Source organism: Capra hircus, chromosome 14, assembly GCF_001704415.2.
Source record: "Capra hircus breed San Clemente chromosome 14, ASM170441v1, whole genome shotgun sequence".
Lineage (NCBI taxonomy): Eukaryota > Metazoa > Chordata > Mammalia > Artiodactyla > Bovidae > Capra > Capra hircus.
The window spans coordinates 93,227,184-93,246,112 of record NC_030821.1 but is presented as its reverse complement, the minus strand read 5'-3'; the positions used below and the strand labels follow the sequence as shown (position 1 = coordinate 93,246,112).

Below are 18,929 nucleotides of genomic sequence, written 5' to 3'. Positions count from 1 at the left end.
TCAGGTGCTTTGCTTTAGGCAAAGTGCTGAATGACTAAAAATAAGTTAATAAGGGAATGAAGTTCAAAATTTAGTGTATATTAAATTTATGAAATTATTGGTTCTCAGCTATACAAATACAAACAGATCTTTGTAAATTGTTAAAAGGGGTAAAAGGGTAAATTTAAGAAAGAAAAAAGAAGAGAGGATTAACAGAAATTACTACTGGAAACTATTGTAAAAATTTATTGTAAGCATTAAGAATATTAGAATCATGCAGAGTATTTACTTTTTATTTAACACATAAAATTAAATATAAGCTAATTATTTGTTATTTTACCCTATATATTTTTCCTGTATTATAGTCTTATGTTTTTAAAGATACCATATCTTTGATTTCACACTTATCAGTATAATTTATAATAATGTTATTTATGTAATATAGTAGTATCAATATATGCAGTAAAAACAATTGTAACATATTTAAAAGTAAAGGGTTTTTTAATATTCAAATGCAATAAAAGAGAAAAAGGAAAAGGATGTCTATGCAAACAAGAAAGGAATGTTAGAATATAATAATTCAACTACATACAAATTAAAAGCCATAGGAGAGCCTCTGAATCAGGCTGGAGTCATGTATACATTTCACTGGTGTCATAGGAAGAACAAAGGGCATCTAAGTTCCAGCTAGGGAACAGAGGGCTGACGACCAAACAGGAAGTCTGCTAATGAAGAGAAAGTATCTCCCTTCTTTAGAGAGAGCCTCGGTTTTCATAAATTTGGTAAAAAAGACAGCTGGACTAGAGAGGGTCATTTTTACATATTTTTAGATTCTGGAACCTCTCAATCAGGATAAGCCTACTTTTGATTCATTATGAAAACAAGTGTTAGTGGTGGTTTAGGTTGGCTTAGATTCTAGGGCACTTCATTTTCGAGTCTTTTGATCACCTGATATGACTAGAGGCAAGGCTTTCAGGATTTTATGCTGATTCTTTATTCACTTCTTTCTTGTTTTCCGTACTGGCTCGACCTCTCTCTGTGGTTCAATCTGACCTCATCCTTTGACATGATGCTAAAAAATCAAGAAAGCATTTCCATCTTTGATTAAGCTTTTCTAGTTTAAAGATCCTCCCCAAATAAGTACGTGCCACAGTGGAGGAAGAAATCCTAACTTCACCTGTTTCATAATGCTTACCACATTTGTGTAAAGGAAAACAAAAATGATGATGATATCCACAAAGACAGAAAAATAGCTGATTAAGTGATAATATCATCAAGTACAAACCGGAGGAAAAAACATGTGGAGCAGGAATCAGCAAACTTTGGGCAACATCAAGATATTCTGCTTACTAATATTTCTCTCTCTCTCTCTTTTTTTTTTTTTTTTTTTGCTTTACTGATTTTACTTTTTAAAATATTGTTTCAGACTCCTAGGGAGTTGGGCTCCACTAGATCACAGTGACCTTGAGCTCCATCCAGTTGGAATCTTCTGCAGTTAAACTAAGACATAAAGTCATAAAATGATGAGACGATGTCCAACACATGTGCCTGTATGCTGGGCTGGTAACAAATCTGATTTTGTTACCGCCTGTATATTTTTGTATTCGTTTCTGAATATCTGGCTACATAATGAACGACCTCAATATTTAAAAATGAGTAGGTTTTACTAGCTTCATGTAACAAGCTAACAACATTAATTTAGTATAGTTTTTACTTAATTCTGAATTTCTAAAAGGTCATTACTTTTAAAGGGGCTCTGGATATCGAATTATAACACAGGTTATCCTGTAGTGTGCTTCTCTGGTGGCACTAGTGGTAAAGAGCTCACTTGCCAATGCAGGAGACATGAGTTGAGTTTTCGGTTCCTGGGTCAGGAAGATCCCCTGGAGAAGGGCATGGCAACCCACTCCAGTATTCTTGCCTGGAGAATCCCATGGACAGAGGAGCCTGGCGGGATACACAGTCCACAGGGTTGCAAAGAGCTGGACATGACTCAAGTGACTTAGCACTTCCTGTAGTAGCTACTGCCGCTTTTGTAGTCTTTTTAAAAAATATTTTTTTAAAAAAATCAGACAATATATTCAAAGTTGCTTAATGAAGCATAAAACTCTATTTTAATTAAAAATCATATTTTAATCAAAATTATCAGATACTATTTAGCAGTTTATAAACTCCTCAATGCATCCTTACAAAATAACTTTGAAATATAAGTTTTTATTATCTCTTAAAATTGTGTGGATTTCAGTTTCTAAGAGTTTAAATCAGTTTTATTACTAAAGACAGATCAATAAGAAATCTCACATCACACAATTTTCACTCACTGTGAAATCTCCATAGGAATTATCAACCTCAAATAGTATTTAAGACTATAAATCTACATCTTAATATTTAAAATAGAATGTTGAATGAAATTCAAGAGATAAAATGGCTTCATTTACCTTACTGATGTGAATTTGACTACTGACAATCATTAAGTGACTGTAACATCAAGCATTTTCTTTTTTCTAGAAAACATTTAATCCAAATTCATAAATGATAGGTTACTAAACTTCTATCTTGTGACCATGTTAAGAGGAGAGAAGCCATGGTGCAAGGCCATCATCTGAAGCATAATTTCTCTCCTGTAACTTAAAGGCTCACTGGTCCTACCTGCTACCCACACTGTACTTTTTTTTTGTTACCAGGGAAACTATTGGTCAGTTACTGGTTTTACCTTGGAATATTGCTCGCGATCAAGTTCTTGACTAGAACCAGACCCTGTTGTCTGCTTAAATCGATGCACTTTCATTTTCATCTGTCTCGTTCGCTCCTCCACTACTAAGCTTGCTGCAAAAACACACAACGGGAATCCGTTAAAACACCGAAGCACCTCTGAGGAACCGAATGGTTTAAGATTGCAATGCTTTTGATAATGACTTCAAGTAAAATCTCAAAATGACATGATTAACAAACAAAAGGCAAAAGATCAAATGCTAGCAACTGGGGCTCTAACGAAGAATGTGACTCAAATCACACAGGACGGGGGACACAAAGGTTAGTAACAAAAGCTAAGGACCCTATGTCTTTATCAGAGATGAAATAATATCAATTCTTCATAAATGAGTATGTAAAACTGAATCTGATTGTGAAAATATGCTCCCTATTGAATGAACTGGTTGCTTGTACATATAAAGCGAACACATCACACAAAGCTACACGTGTTTACTGAGACACATGCACACCAGGTAACATTGTCAGCTGAAGCAGGCGCCTAAAAACTCTTCTAATGGAACAGCATCTGCTTTTCTGAGGCATTCTTATTGAATTCTTCATTTCCACCAACCGTTTTTCATGAATATTTGCCAATCTTAAAAACTGGACTTGCTAAAGGAAAAGATTCATTTTCTATATCTGAAAGCTCTGTCTGACCACAAAAACGAAATTCATACTTCTTGAAAATGTGATATAGAACTTCAGGTTTTTAATTTAAATTGTAAATAAACGAGTGTCTTCCAGTTAAGCCTTTATTCAGTTTCTAAGTAGTGTAGCAGGTGTGACTGTTTAGATGCGAAGTACTGCCTTCAGTAAAGTATGAGCTATTTTGAGTCAGAATCTATCACAAGGAGCTTACGTAAAGACCCTGTCTTTAATTTTTACCTTCTTACAAATGAAAAAATAAGAATACAGTTGTGTACATGTACCTGTGTCGTATGAGGACTGTTTATGCTTTATAACTTATCTTCTGCCAATCTCTGCAACAAGTGCTAGAGTTTATTATTAAGTTGCTTACATACACATATATCTGACCAAAACCCATTGTTTTGTAACTAATGTACTGGGGTTTCTGCCAAGAGGGTTTGTGATTTAAAGGAGAATGGGAATACTGATACATTTCATTGACCTGGTTGTCAATTGCCTCTCTAACCAGGAGTTTATAAAGACACTTGCTAACAAATCTTTTCCACTGCAGTGATTAAACACGGCCTTGATAAAAGACACTGACACTCATGGAAATTCAGTAAATATTTAGCTTTTGCTGTGTGTCCAAGCACAGACTAATAGCCCATGAGATAAGTACATGGTGTGAAATGTATGGTAAATGTTTTGTCTTTTCACACCAAGTTATTAGATGTTTTGCTTTGCTTAAAGTCAGTGTATTAGACAGATGTTATCAACCCCTAGTGACACAGTTACGTGAATGAAGCAGTCACAACACTTGCTTTGAAAATGTTGACTCATGCTTGTAAATGATAACTATTGTGATTAAAGTGTGGCTCAATACTTGAGAAGAGTAGTTTCTAAATGTATTAATTACTTGACAATATATAAGGAGTCATAATAAGTATTACAAAGCAAAATGCTATGCAAGAGAATTAAAATTATTGAAAATGTGAGCTGTACTTATAGAAAGCCATATACCCAGTGAGAAAATGTACAGGAGTCTGCTGTCTGCCATCTGCCTGTGATGCGGGTAACTCCTCGGTCATCTGCTTTGGGCTTTGAGGAAGACAGATGAACTGTAAGCAGCTGTACTCTGCAATTGACACTTAAATCCAAGTAATCTCTACTTGTGATAAAAGCAGATTTAAATGATGTCAGCTTAATATTCTCAGCAATGACAGACATTTTAAGAAATTTTTGACATTGGTTAGCCTATAGCTTTTGCGCCCTTCACATTTAGCATCACGTAATTCTTGGTGGGGAGCACTGAAAAGGTCATTGAAAGAGCCTTGAAAAGATTACCTGAGAGCTACCGCCTAAAGCAGTCTGGAATAGTTCTGGTGACTTAACCTTGCCAGGAAAGCACCTCATTTCTTTAAATAAGAGACACAGAATTCCTGGGGTGGGCCTGAGAAACACACAGCAGGGTGGCCAAGAAGTCACAGAAAAATTAAGGAAAATGCTTCAGACTGAAGGTGATGTGTGATTAGCAAAGTACACGTACGTTACAGCTGTCCCTTAGAGAAGACCAGGTTTTTCATCCCTAAGGATGAAGGATGGCTTTCCATCTAATACACCTGGAAGACCCTACAGACAGGCTAGTTTGTCAACAGCTACATATCTCCAGCTATATTTCGTTTTTATTCTTTTCTAAAGGCAACTCCATCCAGACTAGCAATTCTGAAGGCTCTTCTAAAGTCTACAAAAAGAAATGAGATTTCCTTTCTTTCTTCCTCTCATTTCTTTTGCCTTCCCTCTATTAAAGGTGGTCTTATTCCTCCCCCTCCTCCCCCTGGACGAGGCTGCTGTCTGTGCTGTGTCGCTCTCAAGAAGACCTGCTGGTGGCCAGGGCTGTCTGCCCTCTGCTTTCAGAGGCAGGACAGGGCCACGGCGGATACCAAAGGCGAACTGCGGCAGCAGCAGCAGGATTTTTAAAGACTTTAAAAATACCAACAACAAGCTGAATCCTACAATGGTTCAATGACTTCACTCTGACCTCCCAAAAGTGATTAAGTGATTAATATACTATCTTTTTTCCTAAAGAAGTGAAAGTTGACATCCTCTAAGCTGTCAAAGAAAGAAAATCTCCAAATCGTTTTCTTTTCAAAATCATGACTGGACACCCTTGACTCATCAGCAGTAATGCCGTTTCTATGTCCTCAGTGCTTGCTCCTGGATTCCAAGATCAGAAGTGAAATGCAAACAGCTTATTGTTCACTTATATAAAAAAGTCAGGCAATTACACGTAATTCACATTTTTTAAGAGTATTTCTCTTTATTTCCGGATGGTGTGCACATTAGTGTGTGTTCTAAAATAACTGCTGACACAAGTGGTCATGTTGCAGTAAAATTGCTTTTCGTAAACATCAATAAAGAGGCTTCAGCGCGAATTGGGCAGTTCTTCAGCTTTTCTACATATATTGTGTATTGTACATTTTATTTTTCAACTCTACATTATGGAGTGAAATGACATCAATTCTGGATTATTGGTGTGTCAAGCTAAATAGTAAGAAAATTTATCAGCTAAAATGGAACATTTATCACAAATTGATAAAGAAAACATGATTATTAATGTACATGATTTATAGAGAGAATAATATACTTGGTAATGATTAGAAATAAATCCTTGGAATGTGATTAACTCTTGGGTAACCAGTTAAAAGTAAAATTAACCACAGCCCAGAGAGCTCAAATATCTTACTTTGAAAAGAATGATTATTCATTATTAAATTTTTTATATTAACAATGTTAATGCTAATAGCAAAATTAAAATATGAAATAAAATATTTTCTAACTCTTCCATAAATTCTAGCATTAAATTTACTCTGAATACCGGTAGCATTGGAAACTAACTAATCATCAAAATGCCAGTCACTATTCCTTTTTAAAAAGATTTTAAATTTGGAGAACATCTGGGTTTTAAATTTTTTTTAATTTTAGTACTGCCACATACTAGAGAATTAAATAATCTTGCTCATGTTTTATAACATGTAATTATCACATAATTTCACTTAGTTTTTAATGAAAATATAGCTTCAACTATAATTCCCATAGAGTGACAGTAATATAATTCATTTCCCCTAGCCACTAGAGTATAATTAACATTGTGATTTTATACAGAAGCTTTTTTTTTAAAGCCAAAATTTTTCACTATGCTTTCTACAAGCTGACTGATGTGTCTGATGTTAAATAAATTATGTCTTTTAAAAAGCAGGTATTAATTTTCCTAAAAGATATTTATTGAAATTCATCTATTTTCTTTAGATCAACTTTTACCCTCAGTTAATTTTAAACTCTGACATTTTTATCCAATGAATGTACTTATATCAAATATCAACTCAACATGTCAATGTATGGCAAAACCAATACAATATTGTAAAGTAAATAGCCTCCAATTAAAATAAATAAATTTATATTAAAATAAAATTCTTAAAGAAAAAAGAAAGTTTAGAAGCTTTCTTAGAGTTTAAGTTAAAAAAAAAACAAACAAAAACTTGTGAAATAATTTCCTGTCTTCTAAACGCAACTGATTGGAACACAAATGGTGAGATTTACTAGAGTTTTTTTAATGGAACATATTAGATATTATTAAAGGTAAAGACAGAGTAATAGAATTACTTATATTTTCCTGCTCCATGTTGTGCTGTGAATTCCTAATCCAGTATTATAGGTGACCTGGGAGAAACTGTGAAGAAGCTGCAATCATTTGCAAATACTGTTTGGACCTATATGCACTTTTCTAGATCCATCCTTTCATAAGATTATTGAAGAGGCTTGTGACTTAAAATAAAGCTAAAGAATCATTAATAAGTCTTCCCTAATCCATCACTGAAAAATTTCCAATGTATCACCTCTTCCAAAGAGAAATGCAGTTTTCGGGGAAACTCCTTTGACTTGGTAGACGTTCATGAGCTGCTTTAAAACACTGTAAATATCATGGCCCTGTGTAATGTAAGATAATTATTAAACATTAAATTTTCATAAATATATTTTAAATATTATTCTCAAATTTACAATTATGTAAATACAAGTTTGTTCTGCTCTTCAAATTCCTTAAGTCTTTCACATTTCTCCCTATGCATCTAGAAATTCACATGAATTTGCAATTTCAAACGTTTGTGTTTATAGGCAAAACAGAGAATCCGTACAATTTATTGCTAAACTTACATTTTCAAGTATTCTAGGTGAAATATGAGTACAAAAGGGAATAGAGAAAATGAAAATTTCTGTATTATTAAATAATTAAAGTAAGAAGGTTATTGAGTATTTTTTTTTTACTAACAAGATTAGCTAGCACATGTGTAAAAGGTAAATCATGGTAACATTTGTACAGGATAACAACCTTGTCTAAAGCTTGCTACCACACTTTATGAAATTGTAGTGCCTTTGCATCATAACGAGTTTGGCGACAGTGAAGCCCTGATCTGGGTCTGGTGTGTCTCAGAATGATGATAAATGACCACGGGCCTGAAAGCTGTCAGAATTAAATGTATGAATGAGATATCTGCAGTGCCTGTTACTAACAGCCGTGAGGAAAGCCCTTCTCTGAAGCATTTATTTTTACAAATCACTCCTGGTGGGCACTCAAACACAATAAACAAAAAAGTAACGGGAAATGTGGAGATTAGAAAGTAATAAAAGATGAAAAAAAATGAGCTGACTGAATCTGTAAACTTTGTAAGGTATACACAGCCTGAAGAGAAAGAAAGATGCTTTTATATTAGGAAATTCAAGACTGCAAAACTTATCTCTACACATGGGTTTTTGGACTTTAGAGGAACACAAACTGTTAAGATGTAGAAACATTCTCCACACACCTGGAAGCAATGGGGTAAAATGGTAAGAACTCAGGACTCAAAAACACTTGGCAGAGATTAAAACCTCAGACATACCACCATTCATCAGTGTGAGCTTGATCAGTCCTGACATCTCACCTTTAAGGAGTTTTCACTTGTAAAGAAAATGAAAACTCTACGACATCACTTGGAGTAACTTCTTGCTGTTGCAGTCTCTGACTCTGTACTGTCGCAATAAATTTTGACATTTTTCTGATATCTTTAAAAAATAGGAAGCTAACAACTTTGTCTCTTGCTCAACTAACGCATTTCCAGCATTTTTACTTTTTTTTTTTTTTGTTTGCCAATTTACCAAAACCCCAGAAGTTAAGGGGCAAAAATTACCAGTTATATTTGGTTATGTTTTATCTTTATTTTTTTTTTTTTTTGCCAGTTAAAAGATAAAGCAGTTTTTTTAACGTCCATCCTCATCCTTGGAGTCATACAAGCATAATAAGCAACTTTGATACAATACTCACATACCCACTCCTCTTGCCTTGACATATAGAATGTGTGTATATAAAGAGTAAATATTTAAAATACTTTGACTATACAGCAATGCCCATATTCTGGGTCATTTTCCTAGAATAAAATGAATTTCAGTTTGCAAGGGGAGAAACGTGCCCCTTCATGATTCTCTTGGATGTTAAGGCTTATGCTACAGTAACATAAACAATAAAATAAGAGATGCTGTCTGTCCAGGATAAGAAGCATAAAATACAAGTAAATAATGCATGCAAAGTAAAAAGAACCATATCGCCTTTATGAATTTGAAAAGAGGCTGTGTTTGGGCACAAAAAATTGAAATGGAATATCGATTTAGAGGAAATAGGTAACTTCTATGTATTATCACGTAAATCTCTTAAATCTCTTTTGTCTGCAGCCAAAACCCCAAGGCCATCTCTTGTTTTAGCTGATTTTCACTCAACTATCTAAAACAAAGTTCAGGATTTCCAGCCCCATATATCACTTTCAGTGTCAAAATAGCCAAGCCCCAGTAGAACAGTGAAAATATTAATCTGATCCTGGACAGATGAGAAAGTCAAATGAAAAATCTGTCATTTTACCCTGCCCTTTTGTTACACAGGTTTAAGTAGCTTTTTATGTTTATGTCTGTCTTGAGAGCAGGCACTATCCTCCTTACAAGGCACTGCATAGAACACAATCTTCGTGAGAGTAGTCCATGGACTTAAGGCTTCTCTGGGAACAAAAAGGGTCATGCTGTTCATCCCCAGGATCTCTTAACATGTTTATCCATCATTTTTTGGTAATCCAATTATACTGGAGGCAACAGAATCTATCTTGGAAGGTTTGATATGGCATAACTACTAAATTCAACATCTCCTTTCTTTTTTGCAAAAAGTGTTGACAAATTTTAAAGTTTACAAAACAAAATTACAGTATTTAGGGGAAATATATAGCTTTAGAGAAGAAAACTCAAAAAGTCTATTCATGGCTAGACATCCACCTTTTATCTTCTCTTGCAGAATCAGGGAGGAAGAGGCAAAACTCTTCTCCCTCAAGGGTGCATTTCTGGCAAACTGACACCTGGTTGATTCAAACGTTAAATAATTCAAAACTTTAAAAGTCTTTAATACTATTATAAAGCATCACATTTGAATCAGCAGAACAGAAAAAATGGGTCCAAACCAAGAGTTCAGAACTACTGCACATGGACCACTTTCATATATCCCTAAAGTTTAAAAAGAAGGCTAGAATGACAAACATAGTTATAGGTTTGTGACAAAAAGAGAAATGGACCAATTCGATGCTTTTACTAACAGAGCTCTAAATGTTTATGACTAAACATTCATGAGTATTCCTCATAAGTGTTCAAGAAAAGCAAAGCCATAGAAGATTAAATAACTTGAAATCTTTACACACAGTAACATCAAATGAATCACCTGGGTAATATGCACCTACTCAAAATGCAGTTAAGAAAAATGTGAATAAAGCCAAAATCCTTTTCTACATAATGACAGTTAAAATAATTATGCCTCTATGGATTCACAAGTAAATTAGTTTACTTATATAGGCAAGAGACATGATTTTTCTCCTATAACATGTTTCAAAAGCAACTCCATAAACAATAAACAATGTAACATAAAACCATTAAAATGATGTTTTTCACTTTTAATCTGAATTACATTTTATTCAGATTAATGCTAATGGTTCCATAAAGATTATAGGTTGAGTGCTTGCCATTCAAACTATTCTTATCAACACTTCAAAAAGAAGAGACAGATAATTTATTGGAGCATTTCTCTAACAGAAGTTTAAAAAAATCAGTTGACTAGAGATAATCCTTAAATGGCCCTTATGACCTGCTTACAACAATTATTATATATTTTATTAGTTAAACAGGACCACAAAACAGATGCTAGCTCATTCCTTTTCAAATCCTTTAGTTACTTGAACTCTAATTGCACTTCATTCTCTCTATGGGTAAACTACACATTTCTTATGATAAAGGGAAGTCTACTTGTAGAAAAGACAGTATAATGGGTTTTGTTATTATTCCAAATTGCATCCAAAAGGCAAAAAGTTAATGCACTTTAGAGATCCTATCTTAAAGGCATATAAATTAGAAACTTATTATGATAATAACATTTTTTCTCACCTGAAGCCTTTTAATTTCTGGTTCTGTTTTGATCTTCTTATATCATTATTTCGATGCCCCCAAACTACATTCATGGGCTCTTTAAAACTGTCCAAGAAATGTAGCAGAGAGGGAAAAATTGGCTTACTTTGAGAATGAATGATTTAAAATCTGCCTATAAAACAGTCTGTGAATCCTAGAAAGACAGGGTACCTCAGCTTCCAACATACAAAGAAGAGGTGGGAAAGAGGTAAACAAGCTGGTGTGAACACTTCTATTTCCTCAGTTAACTTTTCAACGCGAGAAGGCGTCATCTTAGTCCGAATACAGTGGTTTCCTTTTCTCAGGGAGCAGGGTTCGCTTGAAGAGCAAGCCAGGGATTGGAAGATCTGGCTGAGTGACATAAAACTGGGTCACCAGGGGTGGCAGGGTCCCTGGGTGGGCCTCCTCCACAGGAGGGGGAGGTGACTGCGACCCGAGGGAGTGGCCAGGACGCGGGCTGCGGCTTCGCGGTCCAGCTCTGTCCAGCAGCAGCTCTGCTCTTCTGGGCATCCTCTGCCCTCTTTCTATAAGAAGAATCACTATACCTTCCTTTGGCTTGTCCTGGGTCATCACCCTGATTATGCAGTGTCACCCCACAGTGGGTGCTTGGCCAGTGCTGAATGTGGCAGAGGCGGCCAAGCAAAGTGGTTCATCAGCACAAGGGCTCCAGAGTGAGGCTCAAGCCCTGATTCCTGGCCAAGCACTTCCCCAGTGAGCAGCTGACCTGGGTCGGGCTCTGCATCTCTCTCTGCTGTAGCTCCCTCAGTTGATAAACGAGGATATGAATAGTTATGTCTCAAGTTGGGGCAGAAATATGATGAGATGAAGAGAGGACCCTGTTAGTCAAGACACTGACCTAGAGGAAGTGCCCTATAATCTCTAACTCATATTAAAAATGTTCAGTATATTATACCTCTCTGGATGTGTTTTACAAAATACGCTTGAAAATTATATACTGGTCCCCTACGTCCCCTTTGGGTAGGGTGACCAACCACCCCATCCTGCCCAGAGCTTTCCTAGTTTTAGCACTGAAAATCTTGCGTCTTGTGAAACCTTATAAATCCTGGAGTAACTGGAAACATCTTACAAATTTGGCTGCAGTTCATCAAAAGCCACCTCTCACTAGGGGTCCTGTAAGTCTGCGCTATTACCTGCTGTAGTTAAGGCAGTACCTACCACTCAGGGAGCACTCAGGATAATCTGATTCTAAATTCTAAATGTAGTCGACCTCAGAAAGGTCAGCTCACAGCAGCAGGGTTTCTGTGAAAAATAAAACATTTTCTTTCCTGCGGGGCAGGTGAACCTACAATCTGACTCAAAAGACATTTCTTGAATTTGCTTATATCTTTTCCGGGCTGCCTATGCTTTTCATGGCTCAGCTGTGGCTCGCTTAAATCCCAGGAGAGAGATGCAGCATCCTGGATTGCTCTCTGCCTTACTGGCTGCATTTGGAAACAAGTCTCTTCGATTGTTTCCAGTCACGTGGTACATCCCATGAAGCTTATCTACACCCCATGTCCCAGGCAGCCTTGGAAGAATGATGACACACCTCAGTTAGGACAAAAACAACCTTGTTAAAATGTAACAACCTGACATGCTCTGTAGTGAGGCTGTAAAGGTGCATACTTCATACACTTTAAGTTGTCCAACCCATGAATTTTGCATTGTTTCGATTAGCAAATTAAAGCTTTGGCTAGTAATAATACAGGGAAAAGAGCTCTCCAAATCAACAATTATTATACTTATTTTCGGCTAAACGAATGAGGTCATTGACCCATCTCCAACATAACATCTTTCAGCATACTAAAATTTATCTTGCAAGTCTAAATAAATTCTTCTGAATGTAAGTACAAATGAATTGGCCATTTTTGTACTACTGAACCTAAATTTGTGTTTCTGATACCTGAATTAAAAATGTAAGATGGCCAGAAATCTATGAAAAATCTAGGGACCAAAGCCTAGGATCTCATAACATCTTGATCTGAATAACATTTTATTTTTATTAATATCTATTCATTGCGTAGTATTTCAGACACTTTGTCAGAATATGTATTACGTGCCAGAATATAAATAAATTTTCATAAACTCAAACTAATATAAGTACTTGAATATTACCTCCCATTTTCAGTCTATGACATTGAGAGACGTAACACATACTTCACTGTGCTCAAAGGTAGGAATATAAACTTGGGATTTGTGCCATTAAAATAGAATGCAATCAAGTACAGATGAAGGAGGTCCAAAGTGGGAGATGGGCTTGTAATCTATGTCACATCACCAGGATGGATGGGTAAATCTCTGAACCTCTCTCAGTCTGAGCTTTATCTTTCGTAAAAGGATGATGGTCCTCTCAGGACTAACTTTTAGAGTTACTGGGAACAATAATTACATCTTCAAGCTACAAATAGTGAGCAAAGGTACTTTTGTTAAATTATATAATCCTTTAGCATTGCTAATATTATTTCTTTAAGCTGAAATCTCATATTTAAATATTGAATTATCAAGCCAATAGTCACATCTAATAAGGTGGCACGTGAGAGTGCGTTGATGTCTGCTCTACATGAGATTCAAGTACAGAGACCAAATGTCACATGTGATCCGAAGGGCCAGGGCAGGTCAGCAAGGTGCCAAAACAGCAGCATAAACGGTTTCCCTCCAGTGTCCCTCAAGAAGGAAGAACTGATGGGTGTTCTAACCCTCCTGGGGCCAAGAGGAGCAGAATTCTGGCAGCCGCCTTCCAAAGCATGACTGCAGGGGGCCAAATATTCCATAAGGTTACTGCTGTTTAGAAGGAAAACCTAGGGATTTTCTACTCCTTTGCATCGCAGACAGTAAGCATTAAACCCTGTATCTATGAGTGCAAGGGAACGCAAAAAACATGAAATAAATATGCTACTCTTCTCTAAAGAGAATTGCTTTCTAGTTGTCAGTGTTGAAAAATAAATTTTGAAGCAAAAATACTCTTAATTTTAATCCTCTCTTTGATGTGAACTGCTCACAATACAAAACAATTGACACCAAATGCCCTACAAAATCACTGCAGGCAAAAAGCTATCTGTTAAATAATGCAGCTCATTATTTTTAAAAAATGCAGTTACGTAACTCATATACTATGAGAGAAAAGAAACAATATTCAATTGTTAAAAAGTTACGTTAATATTTACCTTTTGTGGATGAGTTATATTTTTCTTGTTCTTCAATGAATTAAATGCACATAATGATGGAAACAAAAGAAAGAAATCAGCAAATTTATAGTTAGACATGGAAATGTGAATCAACACAATGGCATGAATAATAAAAATATGTAACATATAATATGATATGACAAACTTTAATGACAAACCATGAAGAAGTCTCAAACATGGCACTAAAATCAATCAAAGAAAGAGTGAATGCAACAATTTAAATATTTTAAATAAAAGCATAAACATTGGGAAATTAATATATTTAGAATTTGAAAGAGTGTATTTCGTGTTACTTTTCTTGCCTTTGAAGAATTGTACAATATTTCAGCACCCACTTAACTAAGACATTTTAATCTTAATATATTGTGACAGTTTATTATAAATGTACTTAAAAGCATATTTAATATTCAAAACTAACATTTTAATTTCAAAAATGATAGCCTTTCAGATAATTTAAAATATTATATAATAAATGAACACATAAATTCCATTTTTTGGTAGGTAGTAGGCATTTTCTTTTCACCGTGGAAAGTATTCTAGAACATTTTCCACTTGGAAAAACATATATTCTACTTCAGGTAATCCTTTCCTCCTTCTCAATTAATTATATTAAACTATTTCAAAGTGAAATGTTCTCTGGAGATTATATTTCTCACACATTTCTCATGCATTTATCTACCTCCCTGCTGGCACATCATTTACTGAGAAACAATGGCCTATCCAGACATTCTGAAGGGGCGTGCCATTAACGTTGCTGCTGCTGCTAAGCCGCTCCGGTCGTGTTAGGTAGCAGGGTACCAGAACAACAACAACAAAAGAGCTGGCACACTGCTTCAGTTTATGGGTGGCCTTTAAACAGGTCTTCTTAAAACCTATGCTGCACACGCACATATAAAATCACTTGGTTGGCTTCAGAAAACCATCCATTTTAATGCAACTGATTATCTTGCTTTCCGTCTCACACTACCTTAGGGTTACACCAGAATACAACATTGGAACATATCCAGAGGAGTTTCCTGAAAGCCTCTGCTCTCAATTATCACATACCTTCAGAGTTACCTAAATGGTAAGGCTACTTTTTCAGTTACTTTATCTCAAAATCTGTATCATAACCACACCTCTGCTTCCTCCCTAACTGTAACATAATCAGATTACATGTAGAAAATAGGCTAGCATTCCTAATTTTTAAAAGAAAATTTAAAATACATTTTTAGAAGTTTAATTAAATGTGTTTTATCACATGACGTTAGCCTTTAAAAAAAAAATATATATATATCTTTCATTGTACAAAGAGAGAATGGCAGAACTGAATTACAGTGAAGAAAATAAGCATTCAAACAATCTAAGGATCCTAAACACAATAATACAGATAATTATATTCAGAAACTATGCATGAAAAAAATTATAAGTTCATCAAGAAGTTATAACACTATTCAGGAATCTAAATCATTTGAAATATTCACTCTTACCAACCAATTGTCAACTCAGTTTTTTAAATAAAATACAATTATCCTTTGTTAAAATTTTTTTTTAAGTAAAAAAAACATAAAATGAGACTGGAAAGAAGGAAGTCAAATATGGTAGGGCATTCATTGATTTTAAATAAACTGCATTTGGCATTAGTCTTCACAGAATACAGAAGTAAATTTTAACATATAATATTAAAGAAGAAAATGACATGATTATATAGCCTTAAGAACATCAATAAACTCCATCTTCAGTAAAATGAACTAAATTCTATTGAGCCCATGAATAAAATTAGACATTGATTTTTAAAAACATATTCTAGGAAATACAAACATGTCATGTGAACTGTTCAGTTTGAAATAGATCCATAATAAGATGAAGGTGGGCAGTATCATCATTTACCAATGTCCCGAAGCACATAGTAACATCATATAGTAAACCAGATTCATTTTAGTTATAGAATACACAGATAAAACAGTACATGCTTGTTGTTATATTTTTAAAAGGTTGTATCTATGTGACTCTTAAGATGATAAGCTTTAGGAACCTCAAATAGCAAGTGGCTAGGAATGTATCTGTGATATTAACTATCAAAATAACTCCACCAATTTCATTCTCAGTCAGTCCTTTCTTCCCACCTCAATTCAGTCCTTAAAAATTGGTGATTTCCCTGAAAGACAACTGTGAATACGAATATCATAAAGCACTAATGTTGACTGACATTAACAACCAAACATGAGTTTAAAAAAACGCAAAGTCTAGCATACATTCCATCTTATTTTGTAGAAGCAAGTCTTATTCCAATAGATTAATAAAACTATCATCTCACTATATGAGAGTTATATTCAATGCCCTCATATGCTTTTGAATCTTAAGTGTTTTAGCACCTGGAGGAAATGCAAAGAATTTTAGGAACACATGATTTTTGGATATCAATCTTTAGCACACTATGGCCAGTAGTGAGTTTGCAGCTGAACACTAGAACCTGTAGTTTTTTGGTTGTGCAACAGGAGTCCGTGACCAGATAATTTAAACAAACACCACATTTTTAAGATAAATTTTAAGACAATTTCATTTAGACTACTGCTAATTACAGCCTTAATAACATAATTATGAATTATCTTCTCAAAATGTTCCCAAATAAGAGAAAGTTTGTTAAAGACATGAATTGAGAATTCCCATGAATTAACTGCTCTTTTAGAAAAGAAAGTCAGAGTTTCACATAGCCTTTTATTTTTCTGATTAGCTAAATGAATAAGCTTATAATGACCCTGAATATTAAAGCATGGCATATCAACAGGATGCATGATTTTTAAAAAAGAATACAAATTCAGAATTTATTGTAGCAACATTTTTCTGTCAATAAGATGACACTTCTTAAAGTCTACGCTAATTTTCTTATAATCAAGTACTCTGTGTACAAACTCTGTCATATCAGTCTTTGCAAAAACATATTTATCTTCTTTGACCACTCATATTTCAACGATACATTCAGTAAAGTGCTTTGAGTGAGTAGAACACATATTCAGCGATATAGAAGGAAATATACAAATTTTACATCAGCAACAACCAACACTGTTGAAAAAAATATTCAAAATGTTAACCTTTCACTTGTTTCACAGGGATGAAGATTTTTAATACATGTTTTAAATATATGTCCACTGTATTCACATTACAACCCCCAATTAAACATTATTTCACTAGTTTAAGAAATTTATGATAACATTTACTGATAACATACCATTTCACTTACTGAGAAATGGGAAGGTACTTTGAGTCACATGAAGAAATCTGACTCCTTCAACTGTGTTTAACTCTCGGCCAGGTAGCTTAGTGAATTTAATTTCCAGGAAAATATATCCCCCACTCCCACCCCCTCTCTATCTAGAAGATAAAAACAACGGCTATATGCTTAAAATAAGAGAAATTTAAGTGATGTTAAGTGTTTAAAGACACTAAAATGTGTTTTCTAAGTCAGTTTTTAATCATCAGACATATGAAAAATACGAGATATTGCAAGTAAGTTAAAATGAAAAAACACTAGAAAAGCCTTCAATACGATTGTTTCATTTAAAAATATTTTAAAAATAAGGTTAAATAAGTCTTCCTTTAACACCAAAAATACTGTGTTGTACTGTCTTTAAAGTTTTATTTTATTTTTCCCTTGGTACCGTTGGAAGAAATATCTCTAAGGGCTTGTTTTTTTCTTTTAACTGACCATCTAAAATTTATTCATTCACTCACTCAGCAAAAACAGCACAGAGGCACCAATTGTTATAACCAGGTGCTGAGAATAAAGCTCTAGGTAACTTGAGTTCTTAGGATTGATCAGACTACATGCAACCAGAATATGATTCTGTTAACAGAAGGCATATATAAAGAGGGGTCTCTCGAACCCAGGCTTTTGGCCAGGCTCCCTTTGTGGATACCTTGTTCTATGCTGCCGCTCCGCACGGGCACCTGCGGGAGCTGCCTGCCCCGGCGGCTGCTGAAGGCGGCGTCCGTGGGCGGGGACCGGGAGGGGCTCGCCTGGCGGTGCGTCCTGCGGGGGGAGACAGAGAGGGACAGATCACACGATGAAACCCCGGAGGGCGCAGCAAAAATCCCTTACTTCTTCCTTAAAAGAGACATAAAACCCCTACGTGGGCCTTTCGAAGTAAAATCAAATTATCTTACATGACGTTTATAAAATAACTATGACCAAAAAGGGGCTAAAAGAGAAAGGAAGATTTCCGCCACAGACAGTGCTGCAGGATGAACTCCTGAACAGGGCAGAACTGACCACACTTCTTTTCATAACTGTGTATGAAGCTGTGACTTGCTGTTCAGGTATCCATTTTCAGTAGTGCTGGACGGAATGTATCTACTCACAGCTTCTGAATCTTAACAACGTGTGTCAATTATTTAAGAAGGGCTGCTAGACTGCTACAATTAAATCCATATAAGTGACGAGAGTAGTTGCAGCTACAGACTTTCATAAGCTACCATCCACTTGCAATTTATTTTTAAATAGGACAAGTCTGAAAAGATATGTATAAAAAGAACCTGGGGCACATACTATGAAATATACTGGGGAACAGATCAAGATTACAAATATAAATTTAAGAAGCGTGCAGATACATTACTATTGTACTGGAGTAATCTGCTGTTATTCAAAAATTTTTTTTTAATACTAAAGAACTTTAAAGCACTCTCAGAATTTTGTAAAAAAAGATGAAAGACTTTTTTCTTCTAATTCCTCTTATACATTTTAAAGCAAATATACATTTAATTCCAGGCAATTTCTTATCAAGAATTTCACATAATTAAAAAAAATATTTATGAATATGCCACAAACAGATGGAAGGACGTAACACAGGCAGGTTTAGTTTTCACTGATGGCTAGTTGGCAGGAAGTATAGA

At 35.0% G+C, this 18,929-nt stretch overlaps 1 protein-coding gene across 14 annotated transcripts in view; it reads right to left on the bottom strand.

Moving 5' to 3' along the window:
- The window catches only part of RIMS1 (regulating synaptic membrane exocytosis 1), a 599,631-nt gene that overhangs the window by 109,883 nt on the left and 470,819 nt on the right, over positions 1-18,929 (bottom strand). For 8 of the 14 annotated variants that reach the window (XM_018058831.1, XM_018058842.1, XM_018058830.1 and 5 more), the window contains 2 exons: positions 17,957-18,069; positions 2,693-2,805 (listed from right to left, as the gene is read on the bottom strand). In XM_018058831.1, coding sequence (XP_017914320.1) covers positions 2,693-2,805; positions 17,957-18,069 — 226 coding nt within the window. Of the gene's footprint in view, positions 1-2,692; positions 2,806-10,854; positions 10,916-17,956; positions 18,070-18,929 lie in introns of those variants that run through there. The other 6 variants (XM_018058836.1, XM_018058838.1, XM_018058839.1 and 3 more) reach the window with 2 other exon arrangements.